This window comes from Oncorhynchus clarkii, chromosome 18 (assembly GCF_045791955.1).
Source record: "Oncorhynchus clarkii lewisi isolate Uvic-CL-2024 chromosome 18, UVic_Ocla_1.0, whole genome shotgun sequence".
Lineage (NCBI taxonomy): Eukaryota > Metazoa > Chordata > Actinopteri > Salmoniformes > Salmonidae > Oncorhynchus > Oncorhynchus clarkii.
The window spans coordinates 7,794,440-7,813,182 of record NC_092164.1 but is presented as its reverse complement, the minus strand read 5'-3'; the positions used below and the strand labels follow the sequence as shown (position 1 = coordinate 7,813,182).

Below are 18,743 nucleotides of genomic sequence, written 5' to 3'. Positions count from 1 at the left end.
GTCCACTTCAGCCCTGGTGGGATGAACACAGATGGATAAGACACCGAGGGACAAATCCTCTCATCACGACGAACTGAGGAATGGTAGGGGTTAGAGGGTAGAGGTTAGAGATTACGGGGTAGAAGTTAGAGGTTACGGGGTAGAGGTTACGGGTTAGAGGTTCTTGGGTAGGGGTTAGAGGTTAGAGGGGAGTAGGGGTTAAGGAGTAGGGTTTAGGACACAAAGACAGATCTCCTCTCTAAAATGTCCACTTCAGCCCTGGTGGGATGAACACAGATGGATAAGACACCGAGGGACAAATCCTCTCATCACGACGAACTGAGGAATGGTAGGGGTTAGAGGGTAGAGGTTAGAGGTTACGGGGTAGAGGGTTAAGGATGCATAAAGGTGATAAAGATGCATGAGGAAGGCAGGAAGGAGGGACTGAAAAGGGATTTGACCCAGTAGACGGACTGAGGAAGGCAGGAAGGAGGGACTGAAAAGGGATTTGACCCAGTAGACGGACTGAGGAAGGCAGGAAGGAGGGACTGAAAAGGGATTTGACCCGGTAGACGGACTGAGGAAGGCAGGAAGGAGGGACTGAAAAGGGATTTGACCCAGTAGACGGACTGAGGAAGGCAGGAAGGAGGGACTGAAAAGGGATTTGACCCGGTAGACGGACTGAGGAAGGCATGGAAGGAGGAACTGAAAAGGGATTTGACCCAGTAGACGGACTGAGGAAGGCAGGAAGGAGGGACTGAAAAGGGATTTGACCCAGTAGACGGACTGAGGAAGGCAGGAAGCAGGGACTGAAAAGGGATTTGACCCAGTAGACGGACTGAGGAAGGCAGGAAGGAGGGCCTGAAAAGGGATTTGACCCAGTAGACGGACTGAGGAAGGCAGGAAGGAGGGACTGAAAAGGGATTTAACCCAGTAGACGGAACTGAGGAAGGCAGGAAGGAGGGACTGAAAAGGGATTTGACCCAGTAGACGGACTGAGGAAGGCAGGAAGGAGGGACTGAAAAGGGATTTGACCCGGTAGACGGACTGAGGAAGGCAGGAAGGAGGGACTGAAAAGGGATTTGACCCAGTAGACGGACTGAGGAAGGCAGGAAGGAGGGACTGAAAAGGGATTTGACCCGGTAGACGGACTGAGGAAGGCATGGAAGGAGGAACTGAAAAGGGATTTGACCCAGTAGACGGACTGAGGAAGGCAGGAAGGAGGGACTGAAAAGGGATTTGACCCAGTAGACGGACTGAGGAAGGCAGGAAGCAGGGACTGAAAAGGGATTTGACCCAGTAGACGGACTGAGGAAGGCAGGAAGGAGGGCCTGAAAAGGGATTTGACCCAGTAGACGGACTGAGGAAGGCAGGAAGGAGGGCCTGAAAAGGGATTTAACCCAGTAGACGGACTGAGGAAGGCAGGAAGGAGGGACTGAAAAGGGATTTGACCCAGTAGACGGACTGAGGAAGGCAGGAAGGAGGGACTGAAAAGGGATTTGACCCAGTAGACGGACTGAGGAAGGCAGGAAGCAGGGACTGAAAAGGGATTTGACCCAGTAGACGGACTGAGGAAGGCAGGAAGGAGGGCCTGAAAAGGGATTTGACCCAGTAGACGGACTGAGGAAGGCAGGAAGGAGGGACTGAAAAGGGATTTAACCCAGTAGACGGAACTGAGGAAGGCAGGAAGGAGGGACTGAAAAGGGATTTGACCCAGTAGACGGACTGAGGAAGGCAGGAAGGAGGGACTGAAAAGGGATTTGACCCGGTAGACGGACTGAGGAAGGCAGGAAGGAGGGACTGAAAAGGGATTTGACCCAGTAGACGGACTGAGGAAGGCAGGAAGGAGGGACTGAAAAGGGATTTGACCCGGTAGACGGACTGAGGAAGGCATGGAAGGAGGAACTGAAAAGGGATTTGACCCAGTAGACGGACTGAGGAAGGCAGGAAGGAGGGACTGAAAAGGGATTTGACCCAGTAGACGGACTGAGGAAGGCAGGAAGCAGGGACTGAAAAGGGATTTGACCCAGTAGACGGACTGAGGAAGGCAGGAAGGAGGGCCTGAAAAGGGATTTGACCCAGTAGACGGACTGAGGAAGGCAGGAAGGAGGGCCTGAAAAGGGATTTAACCCAGTAGACGGACTGAGGAAGGCAGGAAGGAGGGACTGAAAAGGGATTTGACCCAGTAGACGAACTGAGGAAGGCAGGAAGGAGGGCCTGAAAAGGGATTTGACCCAGTAGACGGACTGAGGAAGGCAGGAAGGAGGGACTGAAAAGGGATTTGACCCAGTAGACGGACTGAGGAAGGCAGGAAGGAGGGACTGAAAAGGGATTTGACCCAGTAGACGGACTGAGGAAGGCAGGAAGGAGGGACTGAAAAGGGATTTGACCCAGTAGACGGACTGAGGAAGGCAGGAAGGAGGGCCTGAAAAGGGATTTAACCCAGTAGACGGACTGAGGAAGGCAGGAAGGAGGGACTGAAAAGGGATTTGACCCAGTAGACGAACTGAGGAAGGCAGGAAGGAGGGCCTGAAAAGGGATTTGACCCAGTAGACGGACTGAGGAAGGCAGGAAGGAGGGACTGAAAAGGGATTTGACCCAGTAGACGGACTGAGGAAGGCAGGAAGGAGGGACTGAAAAGGGATTTGACCCAGTAGACGGACTGAGGAAGGCAGGAAGGAGGGACTGAAAAGGGATTTGACCCAGTAGACGGACTGAGGAAGGCAGGAAGGAGGGCCTGAAAAGGGATTTAACCCAGTAGACGGACTGAGGAAGGCAGGAAGGAGGGACTGAAAAGGGATTTGACCCAGTAGACGAACTGAGGAAGGCAGGAAGGAGGGCCTGAAAAGGGATTTGACCCAGTAGACGGACTGAGGAAGGCAGGAAGGAGGGACTGAAAAGGGATTTGACCCAGTAGACGGACTGAGGAAGGCAGGAAGGAGGGCCTGAAAAGGGATTTGACCCAGTAGACGGTGCTCCTCCTACCTCCAGGTGTCTCCGTCGTTCCACAGCAGACAGTCGTAGACCGGACCCGGGTCGTTGTACTTCTTCTCCAGAGACGCCAGGATCTCTGACTGACACAGCAGCTCCTCCTTCTGCAGCTTCTCAGCCTGATAAAACAAGGGACAGGCGTGAGGAAACTAAATGTTAAAACTCATTTACACACATGTCATGTGCTCGGGAATGATAAATCACGCACTGGGGATGTGACAAATGTTCAGTTGTTAATGTTTAAACTGCCATTTTAAATCGTACAATAACGAGAATTCACAATTCAGATAGAGTCCAGGGTAGGACCCAATGTCCCAAGGCAGTTCAGTCTACCACGGTCCTGTCTACCTACCAGACAGAGCAGTTCAGTCTACCACGGTCCTGGCTACCTACCACACAGAGCAGTTCAGTCTACCACGGGCCTGGCTACCTACCAGACAGAGCAGTTCAGTCTACCACGGTCCTGGCTACCTACCACACAGAGCAGTTCAGTCTACCACGGTCCTGGCTACCTACCAGACAGAGCAGTTCAGTCTACCACGGTCCTGGCTACCTACCAGACAGAGCAGTTCAGTCTACCACGGTCCTGGCTACCTACCAGACAGAGCAGTTCAGTCTACCTACCAGACAGAGCAGTTCAGTCTACCACGGTCCTGGGTACCTACCAGACGGGGCAGTTCAGTCTACCACGGTCCTGGCTACCTACCAGACAGAGCAGTTCAGTCTACCTACCAGACAGAGCAGTTCAGTCTACCTACCAGACAGGGCAGTTCAGTCTACCACGGTCCTGGCTACCTACCAGACGGGGCAGTTCAGTCTACCACGGTCCTGGCTACCTACCAGACAGAGCAGTTCAGTCTACCTACCAGACAGAGCAGTTCAGTCTACCACGGTCCTGGCTACCTACCAGATGGGGCAGTTCAGTCTACCACGGTCCTGGCTACCTACCAGACAGAGCAGTTCAGTCTACCTACCAGACAGAGCAGTTCAGTCTACCTACCAGACAGGGCAGTTCAGTCTACCACGGTCCTGGCTACCTACCAGACGGGGCAGTTCAGTCTACCACGGTCCTGGCTACCTACCAGACAGAGCAGTTCAGTCTACCTACCAGACAGAGCAGTTCAGTCTACCACGGTCCTGGCTACCTACCAGACGGGGCAGTTCAGTCTACCACGGTCCTGGCTACCTACCAGACAGAGCAGTTCAGTCTACCTACCAGACAGAGCAGTTCAGTCTACCACGGTCCTGGCTACCTACCAGACGGGGCAGTTCAGTCTACCACGGTCCTGGCTACCTACCAGACAGAGCAGTTCAGTCTACCTACCAGACAGGGCAGTTCAGTCTACCTACCAGACAGGGCAGTTCAGTCTACCACGGGCCTGGCTACCTATCAGACAGGGCCTACCATTGGTAGGACCCAATGTACTGTATATAAACCATTGGTAGGACCCGGTAGGACCCAATGTACTGTATATAAACCATTGGTAGGACCCAATGTACTGTATGTAAACCATTGGTAGGACCCGGTAGGACCCAATGTACTGTATATAAACCATTGGTAGGACCCAATGTACTATATATAAACCATTGGTAGGACCTAATGTACTGTATATAAACCATTGGTATGACCCAATGTACTGTATATAAACCATTGGTAGGACCTAATGTACTATATATAAACCATTGGTATGACCCATTGTACTGTATATAAACCATTGGTAGGACCCAATGTACTGTATATAAACCATTGGTATGACCCATTGTACTGTATATAAACCATTACTGGTTACTTACAGGCTCTAACCAACAGGTCAAAAAAGGTATTTAGGTGAACAACAGGTAAGTAAAGAAACATAACAAAAGTTGTCTTCTGTGTCCCTCTCCTCCATGTCCCACTTCTCATCGAGGTGACGGCTCGTTGCAGTTGTCCCTCTACTCCATGTCCCACTTCTCATCAAGGTGACGGCTCGTTGCAGTTGTCCCTCTCCTCCATGTCCCACTTCTCATCAAGGTGACGGCTCGTTGCAGTTGTCCCTCTCCTCCATGTCCCACTTCTCATCGAGGTGACGGCTCGTTGCAGTTGTCCCTCTCCTCCATGTCCCACTTCTCATCGAGGTGACGGCTCGTTGCAGTTGTCCCTCTCCTCCATGTCCCACTTCTCATCGAGGTGACGGCTCGTTGCAGTTGTCCTTCTCCTCCATGTCCCACTTCTCATCGAGGTGACGGCTCGTTGCAGTTGTCCCTCTCCTCCATGTCCCACTTCTCATCGAGGTGACGGCTCATTGCAGTTGTCCCTCTCCTCCATGTCCCACTTCTCATCAAGGTGACGGCTCGTTGCAGTTGTCCTTCTCCTCCATGTCCCACTTCTCATCGAGGTGACGGCTCGTTGCAGTTGTCCCTCTCCTCCATGTCCCACTTCTCATCAAGGTGACGGCTCGTTGCAGTTGTCCCTCTCCTCCATGTCCCACTTCTCATCGAGGTGACGGCTCGTTGCAGTTGTCCCTCTCCTCCATGTCCCACTTCTCATCGAGGTGACGGCTCGTTGCAGTTGTCCCTCTACTCCATGTCCCACTTCTCATCGAGGTGACGGCTCGTTGCAGTTGTCCCTCTCCTCCATGTCCCACTTCTCATCGAGGTGACGGCTCGTTGCAGTTGTCCTTCTCCTCCATGTCCCACTTCTCATCGAGGTGACGGCTCGTTGCAGTTGTCCCTCTCCTCCATGTCCCACTTCTCATCGAGGTGACAGCTCGTTGCAGTTGTCCCTCTCCTCCATGTCCCACTTCTCATCGAGGTGACGGCTCGTTGCAGTTGTCCCTCTCCTCCATGTCCCACTTCTCATCGAGGTGACGGCTCGTTGCAGTTGTCCCTCTCCTCCATGTCCCACTTCTCATCGAGGTGACGGCTCGTTGCAGTTGTCCCTCTCCTCCATGTCCCACTTCTCATCGAGGTGACAGCTCGTTGCAGTTGTCCCTCTCCTCCATGTCCCACTTCTCATCGAGGTGACGGCTCGTTGCAGTTGTCCCTCTCCTCCATGTCCCACTTCTCATCGAGGTGACGGCTCGTTGCAGTTGTCCCTCTCCTCCATGTCCCACTTCTCATCGAGGTGACGGCTCGTTGCAGTTGTCCCTCTCCTCCATGTCCCACTTCTCATCGAGGTGACGGCTCGTTGCAGTTGTGTCTCTCCTCCATGTCCCTCTCCTCCATGTCCCACTTCTCATCGAGGTGACGGCTCGTTGCAGTTGTCCCTCTCCTCCATGTCCCACTTCTCATCGAGGTGACGGCTCGTTGCAGTTGTCCTTCTCCTCCATGTCCCACTTCTCATCGAGGTGACGGCTCGTTGCAGTTGTCCCTCTACTCCATGTCCCACTTCTCATCGAGGTGACGGCTCGTTGCAGTTGTCCCTCTCCTCCATGTCCCACTTCTCATCGAGGTGACGGCTCGTTGCAGTTGTCCCTCTCCTCCATGTCCCACTTCTCATCGAGGTGACGGCTCGTTGCAGTTGTCCCTCTCCTCCATGTCCCACTTCTCATCGAGGTGACGGCTCGTTGCAGTTGTCCCTCTCCTCCATGTCCCACTTCTCATCGAGGTGACGGCTCGTTGCAGTTGTCCCTCTCCTCCATGTCCCACTTCTCATCGAGGTGACGGCTCGTTGCAGTTGTCCCTCTCCTCCATGTCCCACTTCTCATCGAGGTGACGGCTCGTTGCAGTTGTCCCTCTCCTCCATGTCCCACTTCTCATCGAGGTGACGGCTCGTTGCAGTTGTCCCTCTCCTCCATGTCCCACTTCTCATCGAGGTGACGGCTCGTTGCAGTTGTCCCTCTCCTCCATGTCCCACTTCTCATCGAGGTGACGGCTCGTTGCAGTTGTGTCTCTCCTCCATGTCCCTCTCCTCCATGTCCCACTTCTCATCGAGGTGACGGCTCGTTGCAGTTGTCCCTCTCCTCCATGTCCCACTTCTCATCGAGGTGACGGCTCGTTGCAGTTGTCTCTCTCCTCCATGTCCCTCTCCTCCATGTCCCACTTCTCATCGAGGTGACGGCTCGTTGCAGTTGTCCCTCTCCTCCATGTCCCACTTCTCATCGAGGTGACGGCTCGTTGCAGTTGTCTCTCTCCTCCATGTCCCACTTCTCATCGAGGTGACGGCTCATTGCAGTTGTGTCTCTCCTCCATGTCCCTCTCCTCCATGTCCCACTTCTCATCGAGGTGACGGCTCGTTGCAGTTGTCCCTCTCCTCCATGTCCCTCTCCTCCATGTCCCACTTCTCATCGAGGTGACGGCTCGTTGCAGTTGTCCCTCTCCTCCATGTCCCACTTCTCATCGAGGTGACGGCTCGTTGCAGTTGTCCCTCTCCTCCATGTCCCTCTCCTCCATGTCCCACTTCTCATCGAGGTGACGGCTCGTTGCAGTTGTGTCTCTCCTCCATGTCCCTCTCCTCCATGTCCCACTTCTCATCTAGGTGACGGCTTGTTGCAGTTGTGTCTCTCCTCCATGTCCCTCTCCTCCATGTCCCTCTCCTCATGTCCCACTTCTCATCGAGGTGACGGCTTGTTGCAGTTGTGTCTCTCCTCCATGTCCCTCTCCTCCATGTCCCTCTCCTCCATGTCCCACTTCTCATCGAGGTGACGACTCGTTGCAGTTTTCGCCAAAGAGAGTTATATTCTTTTGACTCATCTGTCTATAGAACATTCTTCCAAGACACTCGACGATCATCCAGGTGCTTTTGGGCTAAACTTGGGAGTCAACTTTTTGGACGAGATGTGTCCCGTTATGTCTGGCGAAAACCAACCACTGAATTCCACAGTTAGAACCTCATGTGAAGTGTTGGTCCCATGTTTCATGAGCTGAAATAAAAAGATCCCAGACATTTTCCATACGCACAAAAAGGCCTGGCTGAGTGACAGCGTGGGTGGAGCCTGGCTGAGTGACAGCGTGGGTGGAGCCTGGCTGAGTGACAGCGTGGGTGGAGCCTGGCTGAGTGACAGCGTGGGTGGAGCCTGGCTGAGTGACAGCGTGGGTGGAGCCTGGCTGAGTGACAGCGTGGGTTGAGCCTGGCTGAGCGACAGCGTGGGTGGAGCCTGGCTGAGTGACAGTGTGGGTGGAGCCTGGCTGAGTGACAGTGTGGGTGGAGCCTGGCTGTGACAGCGTGGGTGGAGCCTGGCTGTGACAGCGTGGGTGGAGCCTGGCTGAGTGACAGTGTGGGTAGAGCCTGGCGACCAGAGCAGGAAACACGTGAGGAAACTGAACTCTGTCGTCTGCCTCCAAAATTAATTTACAAGACCAGTACATTCTTGTAATATATTTCGTGAGTATATCTGATTATTATCGGTTCTTCACTCATTCTAATTATAAAGTACCAACAGGTCAGATTTTCAAGGTGTGAATCTCAGAGCCAAATCCAAGATACTTTCAGCATCTTGTCCGAACCCGGTTTACTGCAAACAGGAAGCATGTTTTGGGAATGTTTTTAATCCTGTACAGGTTTCCTTCCCTCCGTCATTTACTGTCGGTTAGTATTGTGGAGTCACTACACCGTTGTTGATCCATCCTCATTTACTGTCGGTTAGTGTTGTGGAGTCACTACACCGTTGTTGATCCATCCTCATTTACTGTGGGTTAGTGTTGTGGAGTCACTACACCGTTGTTGATCCATCCTCAGGTTTCCTTCCCTCCGTCATTTACTGTCGGTTAGTATTGTGGAGTCACTACACCGTTGTTGATCCATCCTCATTTACTGTCGGTTAGTATTGTGGAGTCACTACACCGTTGTTGATCCATCCTCATTTACTGTCGGTTAGTATTGTGGAGTCACTACACCGTTGTTGATCCATCCTCATTTACTGTGGGTTAGTGTTGTGGAGTCACTCCACCGTTGTTGATCCATCCTCATTTACTGTGGGTTAGTGTTGTGGAGTCACTACACCGTTGTTGATCCATCCTCAGGTTTCCTTCCCTCCGTCATTTACTGTCGGTTAGTATTGTGGAGTCACTACACCGTTGTTGATCCATCCTCATTTACTGTGGGTTAGTATTGTGGAGTCACTACACCGTTGTTGATCCATCCTCATTTACTGTGGGTTAGTGTTGTGGAGTCACTACACCGTTGTTGATCCATCCTCAGGTTTCTCCTATCACATCCGTTCAACTCTGTAGCTGTTTTAAAGTCACCATTGGCCTCATGGTAGCAGGTAGCCTAGTGGTTAGAGCGTTGGACTAGTAACCGGAAGGTTGCAAGTTCAATCCCCTGAGCTGACAAGGGTTGTTCTTGTTCCCCCTGAACAAGTTAACCCCACTGTTCCTAGACCAGTTAACCCCACTGTTCCTAGACCAGTTAACCACCTGTTCCTAGACCAGTTAACCACCTGTTCCTAGACCAGTTAACCCACTGTTCCTAGACCAATTAACCACCTGTTCCTAGACCAGTTAACCCACTCTTCCTAGACCAGTTAACCTACTGTTCATAGACCAGTTAACCCACTGTTCCTAGACCAGTTAACCACCTAGACCAGTTAACCCACTCTTCCTAGACCAGTTAACCACCTGTTCCTAGACCAGTTAACCCACTGTTCCTAGACCAGTTAACCCACTGTTCCTAGACCAGTTAACCACCTGTTCCTAGGCCAGTTAAACCACTGTTCCTAGACCAGTTAACCACCTGTTCCTAGGCCAGTTAACCCACTGTTCCTAGACCAGTTAACCCACTGTTCCTAGACCAGTTAACCCACTGTTCCTAGACCAGTTAACCCACTGTTCCTAGACCAGTTAACCCACTGTTCCTAGACCAGTTAACCACCTGTTCCTAGGCCGGTTAACCCACTGTTCCTAGACCGGTTAACCCCACTGTTCCTAGACCGGTTAACCCACTGTTCCTAGACCAGTTAACCCACTGTTCCTAGACCAGTTAACCCACTGTTCCTAGACCAGTTAACCTACTGTTCATAGACCAGTTAACCCACTGTTCCCAGACCAGTTAACCACCTGTTTCTAGATCAGTTAACCACCTGTTCCTAGACCAGTTAACCCACTGTTCCTAGACCAGTTAACCCACTGTTCCTAGACCAGTTAACCCACTGTTCCTAGACCAGTTAACCCACTGTTCCTAGACCAGTTAACCCACTGTTCCTAGACCAGTTAACCCACTGTTCCTAGACCAGTTAACCCCCTGTTCCTAGACCAGTTAACCCCCTGTTCCTAGACCAGTTAACCCCACTGTTCCTAGACCAGTTAACCCACTGTTCCTAGACCAGTTAACCCACTGTTCCTAGACCAGTTAACCCACTGTTCCTAGACCAGTTAACCCACTGTTCCTAGACCAGTTAACGCACTGTTCCTAGACCAGTTAACCCACTGTTCCTAGACCAGTTAACCCACTGTTCCTAGACCAGTTAACCCACTGTTCCTAGACCAGTTAACCCACTGTTCCTAGACCAGTTAACCCACTGTTCCTAGACCAGTTAACCCACTGTTCCTAGACCAGTTAATCCACTGTTCCTAGACCAGTTAACCCACTGTTCCTAGACCAGTTAACCCACTGTTCCTAGACCAGTTAACCCACTGTTCCTAGACCAGTTAACCCACTGTTCCTAGACCAGTTAACCCACTGTTCCTAGACCAGTTAACCCACTGTTCCTAGACCAGTTAACCCACTGTTCCTAGACCAGTTAACCCACTGTTCCTAGGCCGTCATTGAAAATAAGAATTTGTTCTTAACTGACTTGCCTAGTTAAATAAAGGTAAAATAAAATAAAAATGGTGAACTCCCTGAGCAGTTTCCTCAGAACATAACAAAAAGGGTTGGGGGAAACTTATTGACTCAAGATATTTCAGCTTTTCCCTGTACGATGATGATGATGATGAAGACCTGTTAGTGACAATTTACATTTTGAACCCCAAAAAATAAATAATTAACAAAAATAAATTCAGTAAGGGATTGTTTCTAAATTTGAACAATCCCAATGTTGTTTTAAACATCTATACCTCTAACGTTGTTTACGTCCACACCACATTTACCCCTGAGCAGAGAGACTAACTGACCTGTTAGGGGAGAGGTCAGAGTGTTACCTGTGAGGGGGAGGGGCGAGGTCAAAGTGTTACCTGTGAGGGGGAGAGGTCAGAGTGTTACCTGTGAGGGTTAGGGGAGAGGTCAAAGTGTTACCTGTGAGGGGAGAGGTCAAAGTGTTACCTGTGGGGGGGAGGGGAGAGGTCAAAGTGTTACCTGTGGGGGGGAGGGGAGAGGTCAAAGTGTTACCTGTGGGGGGGAGGGGAGAGGTCAAAGTGTTACCTGTGGGGGGGAGGGGAGAGGTCAAAGTGTTACCTGTGGGGGGGAGGGGAGAGGTCAAAGTGTTACCTGTGAGGGGAGAGGTCAAAGTGTTACCTGTGGGGGGGAGGGGAGAGGTCAAAGTGTTACCTGTGGGGGGGAGGGGAGAGGTCAAAGTGTTACCTGTGGGGGGGAGGGGAGAGGTCAAAGTGTTACCTGTGGGGGGGAGGGGAGAGGTCAAAGTGTTACCTGTGGGGGTTAGGGGAGAGGTCAAAGTGTTACCTGTGAGGGGAGAGGTCAAAGTGTTACCTGTGGGGGGGAGGGGAGAGGTCAAAGTGTTACCTGTGAGGGTTAGGGGAGAGGTCAACGTGTTACCTGTGAGGGTTAGGGGAGAGGTCAAAGTGTTACCTGTGAGGGGGAGGGGAGAGGTCAAAGTGTTACCTGTGAGGGGGAGGGGAGAGGTCAAAGTGTTACCTGTGAGGGGGAGGGGAGAGGTCAACGTGTTACCTGTGAGGGGGAGGGGACAGGTCAAAGTGTTACCTGTGAGGGGGGGGAGAGGTCAGAGTGTTACCTGTGAGGGTTAGGGGAGAGGTCAAAGTGTTACCTGTGAGGGAGAGAGGCCAAAGTGTTATCTGTGAGGGAGAGAGGTCAAAGTGTTACCTGTGAGGGTTAGGGGAGAGGTCAAAGTGTTACCTGTGAGGGTTAGGGGAGAGGTCAAAGTGTTACCTGTGAGGGGGAGGGGAGAGGTCAAAGTGTTACCTGTGAGGGTTAGGGGAGAGGTCAAAGTGTTACCTGTGAGGGTTAGGGGAGAGGTCAAAGTGTTACCTGTGAGGGGGAGGGGAGAGGTCAAAGTGTTACCTGTGAGGGGGAGGGGAGAGGTCAAAGTGTTACCTGTGAGGGTTAGGGGAGAGGTCAAAGTGTTACCTGTGAGGGGGAGGGGAGAGGTCAAAGTGTTACCTGTGAGGGGGAGGGGAGAGGTCAAAGTGTTACCTGTGAGGGGGAGGGGAGAGGTCAAAGTGTTACCTGTGAGGGGGAGGGGAGAGGTCAGAGTGTTACCTGTGGGGGGGAGGGGAGAGGTCAAAGTGTTACCTGTGAGGGGGAGGGGAGAGGTCAGTGTTACCTGTGAGGGTTAGGGGAGAGGTCAAAGTGTTACCTGTGAGGGGGAGGGGTGAGCAAGGTCAAACTGTTCTGCCCGACGACTGGCTTCGGCCAGAGCTGCTCTGTGTGCTGGATCCCACATTTTCTCCTTCCGCTCTTTCTGTTGGTCAACACATCAACACAGACATCCCTCTGTCAACACATCAACACAGACATCTCTCTGTCAACACATCAACACAGACATCCCTCTGTCAACACATCAACACAGACATCTCTCTGTCAACACATCAACACAGACATCCTTCTGTCAACACATCAACACAGACATCCCTCTGTCAACACATCAACACAGACATCTCTCTGTCAACACATCAACACAGACATCCTTCTGTCAACACATCAACACAGACATCCCTCTGTCAAACCAGACATCCTTCTGTCAACACATCAACACAGACATCCTTCTGTCAACACATCAACACAGACATCCCTCTGTCAACACATCAACACAGACATCGTCTGTCAACACATCAACACAGACATCCTTCTGTCAACACATCAACACAGACATCCCTCTGTCAAACCAGACATCCTTCTGTCAACACATCAACACAGACATCCTTCTGTCAACACATCAACACAGACATCCCTCTGTCAACACAGACATTCTTCTGTCAATGTGTTTGTTGGTCAATATAACATACACTATTTATACACAAAAGTATGTGGACACCCCTTCAAATTAGTGGATTCTGCAATTTCTGTTGCTGACAGGTGTATAGAATTGAGCACGCAGCCATGCAATCTCCATAGACAAACATTGTCTGTAGAATGACCTTACTGAAGAGCTCAGTGACTTTCAACGTGGCACCGTCATAGGATGCCACCTTTCCAACAAGTCAGTTTGTCAGATTTCTGTCCTGCTAGAGCTCCCGCCGGGCAACTGCTAGTGCTGTTATTGTGAAGTGGAAACGTCTAGGAGCAACAACGGCTCAGCCGCGAAGTGGTAGGCCACACAAGCTCACAGAATGGGACCAGCCGAGTTCTGAAGTGCGTACCACGTAAAAATCGTCTGTCCTCGGTTGCAACACTCACTACCGAGTTTCAAACTGCCTCTGGAAGCAACGTCAGCACAAGAACTGTTCGTCGGGAGCTTCATGAAATGGGTTTCCATGGCCGAGCAGCCGCACACAAGTCTAAGATCACCATGCGCAATGCCAAGCGTTGGGTGGAGTGGTGTAAAGCTAGCCACCATTGGACTCTGGAGCAGTGGAAACACGTTCTCTGGAGGGGTGTAAAGCTCACCGCCATTGGACTCTGGAGCAGTGGAAACACGTTCTCTGGAGGGGTGTAAAGCTCACCACCATTAGACTCTGGAGCAGTGGAAACATGTTCTCTGGAGGGGTGGGAACACGTTCTCTGGAGGGGTGTAAAGCTCACCACCATTGGACTCTGGAGCAGTGGGAACACGTTCTCTGGAGTGATGAATCACGCTTCACCATCTGGCAGTCCGACGAACGAATCTGGGTTTGGTGGATGCCAGGAGAAGGCTACGAGCCCGAATGCATAGTGCCAACTGTAAAGTTTGGTGGAGGAGGAATAATGGTTTTGGCCCCTTAGTTCCAGTGAAGGGAAATCTTAACGCTACAGCATACAATGACATTCTAGATGATTCTGTGCTTCCAACTGTGTGGCAACAGTTTGGGGAAGGCCCTTTCCTGTTTCAGCATGACTATGCTCCCGTGCACAAAGCAAGGTCCATACAGAAATGGTTTGTCGAAATCAGTGTGGAAGAACTTGACTGGCCTGCAAAGAGCTCTGACCTCAACCCCATCAAAGGCCTAATCACCCAACATCAGTGTCCGACCTCACTAATGCTCGTGGCTGAATGGAAGCAAGTCCCTGCAGCAATGTTCCAACATCCAGTGGAAAGCCTTCCCAGAAGAGGAGGCTGTTGTAGTAGCAATGTTCAAACATCTAGTGGAAAGTCTTCCCAGAAGAGTGGAGGCTGTTATAGCAGCAATGTTCCAACATCTAGTGGAAAGCCTTCCCAGATGAGTGGAGGCTGTTATAGCAGCAATGTTCCAACATCCAGTGGAAAGCCTTCCCAGAAGAGGAGGCTGTTGTAGTAGCAATGTTCAAACATCTAGTGGAAAGTCTTCCCAGAAGAGTGGAGGCTGTTATAGCAGCAATGTTCAAACATCTAGTGGAAAGTCTTCCCAGAAGAGGAGGCTGTTATAGCAGCAATGTTCAAACATCTAGTGGAAAGTCTTCCCAGAAGAGGAGGCTGTTGTAGTAGCAATGTTCAAACATCTAGTGGAAAGTCTTCCCAGAAGAGTGGATGGAGGCTGTTATAGCAGCAATGTTCAAACATCTAGTGGAAAGTCTTCCCAGAAGAGTGGAGGCTGTTATAGCAGCAATGTTCAAACATCTAGTGGAAAGCCTTCCCAGAAGAGGAGGCTGTTGTAGTAGCAATGTTCAAACATCTAGTGGAAAGTCTTCCCAGAAGAGTGGAGGCTGTTATAGCAGCAATGTTCAAACATCTAGTGGAAAGCCTTCCCAGAAGAGTGGAGGCTGTTATAGCAGCAAAGGGGGGTCCAACTCCATATTAATGACTTCCCAGAAGAGTGGAGGCTGTTATAGCAGCAAAGGGGGGTCCAACTCCATATTAATGCCTTCCCAGAAGAGTGGAGGCTGTTATAGCAGCAAAGGGGGGGGACCAACTCCATATTAATGACTTCCCAGAAGAGTGGAGGCTGTTATAGCAGCAAAGGGGGGTCCAACTCCATATTAATGACTTCCCAGAAGAGTGGAGGCTGTTATAGCAGCAAAGGGGGGTCCAACTCCATATTAATGGTCATGATTTTGGAATGAGACGCTGGACGAGCAGGTGTCCACATACTTTTGGTCGTGTATATCAACGTGCAAATCCTCGTTACTTGGCCACACAAATCCACTCCATACCTGGATTCTCTCTCGGAGAGCTTTAGGGAACAACTCATATCCATTTTTGATCCCAATGTGGTACTTTCCTGATGGATTATCCCAGGCATGAGGGATCTGAGGACAGAGAGAGACATGTGTTCATGTAACTACAGGCTAACAGTCTGTACAGAGAGACATGTAACTACAGGCTAACAGTCTGTACAGAGAGACATGTAACTACAGGCTAACAGTCTGTACGGAGAGACATGTAACTACAGGCTAACAGTCTGTACAGAGAGACATGTGACTACATCCTAACAGTCTGTCCAGAGAGACATGTAACTACAGGCTAACAGTCTGTACAGAGAGACATGTGACTACAGGCTAACAGACTGTACAGAGAGACATGTAACTACAGGCTAACAGTCTGTACAGAGAGACATGTGACTACAGGCTAACAGTCTGTACGGAGAGACATGTAACTACAGGCTAACAGTCTGTACAGAGAGACATGTGACTACAGGCTAACAGTCTGTACAGAGACAGTGTGACCAGGAAGTGGCAGCGTGTCGAGGGTAGCGTACCTTGAGCGTCCTCCCGGACAGCCCGGTCACCTCTCCGTCTTTAGGCTCCACCACCGTCGCCATGGTGACATCTCCACTGCCCGTCGTATCGATGATGTCAACGATCTTCGGCTTGCCCTCCGTCGTGGTCTGAGGGAGAGAGGAAACAGATGTTGAAGAGTGTAAAACACACACACACACTATCTGACCGAAAAAAAACACACAAACCCTCTCTGACCCCGACAAACACACAAATTATGTTTCCACCATGAGTACACCTTGACATACTGGTGACACAGTGCAACTAAATGCTGACTGCTAAACAGCTTCTATCTCCAGACCCATCAGACTGGTCAACAGCTTCTATCTCCAGACCCATCAGACTGGTCAACGGCTTCCATCTCCAGACCCATCAGACTGGTCAACGGCTTCCATCTCCAGACCCATCAGACTGGTCAACGGCTTCCATCTCCAGACCCATCAGACTGGTCAACGGCTTCCATCTCCAGACCCATCAGACTGGTCAACGGCTTCCATCTCCAGACCCATCAGACTGGTCAACGGCTTCCACCTCCAGACCCATCAGACTGGTCAACGGCTTCCATCTCCAGACCCATCAGACTGGTCAACGGCTTCCATCTCCAGACCCATCAGACTGGTCAACAGCTTCCATCTCCAGACCCATCAGACTGGTCAACAGCTTCCATCTCCAGACCCATCAGACTGGTCAACAGCTTCTACCTCCAGACCCATCAGACTGGTCAACAGCTTCCATCTCCAGACCCATCAGACTGGTCAACAGCTTCTATCTCCAGACCCATCAGACTGGTCAACAGCTTCTATCTCCAGACCCATCAGACTGGTCAACAGCTTCCATCTCCAGACCCATCAGACTGGTCAACGGCTTCCATCTCCAGACCCATCAGACTGGTCAACGGCTTCCATCTCCAGACCCATCAGACTGGTCAACTGCTTCCATCTCCAGACCCATCAGACTGGTCAACAGCTTCTACCTCCAGACCCATCAGACTGGTCAACAGCTTCCACCTCCAGACCCATCAGACTGGTCAACAGCTTCCACCTCCAGACCCATCAGACTGGTCAACGGCTTCCACCTCCAGACCCATCAGACTGGTCAACAGCTTCTACCTCCAGACCCATCAGACTGATAAACAGCCATCACTACCTCAGAGAGGCTGCTGCCAACATGGAGACCCAATCACTGGCCACTTTAATACATGGATCACTAGTCACTTAAAACAACTTTAATAATGTTTACATGTCTTGTATTACTCATGTGTGTTTATACTGTATTCTATACCATCTATTGCACCTCGTCTGTGCCGCTCAGACATCTCTCATCCATATGAGAGATATGTACATATTCTCATTCACCCCTTTAGATTTGTGTGTATGAGGTGGTTTTGTTGGGGGAATTGTTAGTTAGATTACTTGTTGGTTATTACTGCATTGTCGGAACTAGAAGCACAAGCACTTCGCTACACTCGCATTAACATCTGCTGACCATGTGTATGTGACCAATAACATCTGCTAACCATGTGACCAATAACATCTGCTAACCACGTGTATGTGACCAATAACATCTGCTAACCATGTGTATGTAACCAATAACATCTGCTAACCATGTGTATGTAACCATTAACATCTGCTAACCATGTGTATGTGACCAATAACATCTGCTAACCATGTGTATGTAACCAATAACATCTGCTAACCATGTGTATGCGACAAATAAAATTAGATTTATAGACAAACGGCACCGTCAGTGATGTATCAATATAATAGTGTAATATTCTGAAAGTCTATACCAACTGGTATCGACCTACTCATGTTCGAGTCAGAGAGAAACCTTTGGTCTTTAGCAGAGGGCTGAGTGGTGTGGCTAGGAAGCACAGACAGACAGACAGACAGACAGTAGCTAGACAGGGCAGACAGACAAACAGTAGCTAGGTAGTAACTAGACAGGGTAGACAGGACAGACAGACAAACAGTAGCTAGGTAGTAACTAGACAGGGTAGACAGGACAGACAGACAGACAGAAAGCTAGACAGGGTAGACAGGACAGACAGACAGTGACTAGACAGGACATACAGGACAGACAGTAACTAGACAGGACATACAGGACAGACAGACAGTAACTAGACAGGACATACAGACAGTAACTAGACAGGACATACAGGACAGACAGACAGTAACTAGACAGGACATACAGGACAGGCAGACAGTAACTAGACAGGGCATACAGGACAGACAGACAGTAACTAGACAGGGCATACAGGACAGATAGACAGTAACTAGACAGGGCATACAGGACAGACAGACAGTAACTAGACAGGACATACAGGACAGGCAGACAGTAACTAGACAGGGCATACAGGACAGACAGACAGTAACTAGACAGGGCATACAGGACAGACAGACAGTAACTAGACAGGACATACAGGACAGGGCCTCTACAGTTGAGTGACGGCTCTCAACAGATGTTTGATCCTGTTTCCATCAGCGTCCCCCAGTTCCACCACTAAGTCACAGCAACTCACTAGCTAGTCACTGAAGAATTTCAAATTAAACATGTCAGCAACAATAATCATCTATTCATCTAAATATTAGCACTAGTCCTGCCAAAATCAATGGTCTGTCAGTATTTTATGGTGTAGCTAACTAGGACATTATGTTCTGATGATTTGCTATATGATCTTAGCTTGTTAAATTAGCCATCTACGCTAAACTGAGCTAATTTACCGACAGACCCAGGGGACTGTCATGTTACAACAACAACAACAAAAGGCGTTAGCTGTTTTCTCGTTAAAATGTAAATTAGATGAACAGTAGTTTCTAACTAGTTTTACTAGATTGGAGTGACAAGGTAGCACCAGAAATCACTAGCTAGTCGTGAATTTTGAATGAGGCCT

At 50.4% G+C, this 18,743-nt stretch overlaps 2 protein-coding genes across 3 annotated transcripts in view; one reads left to right on the top strand and one right to left on the bottom strand.

Annotated features, from left to right (window-relative positions):
* The window catches only part of LOC139372956 (general transcription factor II-I repeat domain-containing protein 2-like), a 979,173-nt gene that overhangs the window by 86,376 nt on the left and 874,054 nt on the right, over nt 1–18,743 (top strand). The window lies entirely within an intron of this gene.
* Nucleotides 1–18,743, bottom strand: part of LOC139372952 (tripeptidyl-peptidase 2-like) — a 64,792-nt gene that overhangs the window by 45,738 nt on the left and 311 nt on the right. For both annotated transcript variants that reach the window (XM_071112845.1, XM_071112844.1), the window contains exons 2-5: nt 15,832–15,960; nt 15,287–15,382; nt 12,378–12,482; nt 2,965–3,089 (exon numbers count right to left, since the gene is read on the bottom strand). In XM_071112845.1, the coding sequence (XP_070968946.1) occupies nt 2,965–3,089; nt 12,378–12,482; nt 15,287–15,382; nt 15,832–15,960 (455 nt within the window). The remainder of the gene's footprint in view (nt 1–2,964; nt 3,090–12,377; nt 12,483–15,286; nt 15,383–15,831; nt 15,961–18,743) is intronic.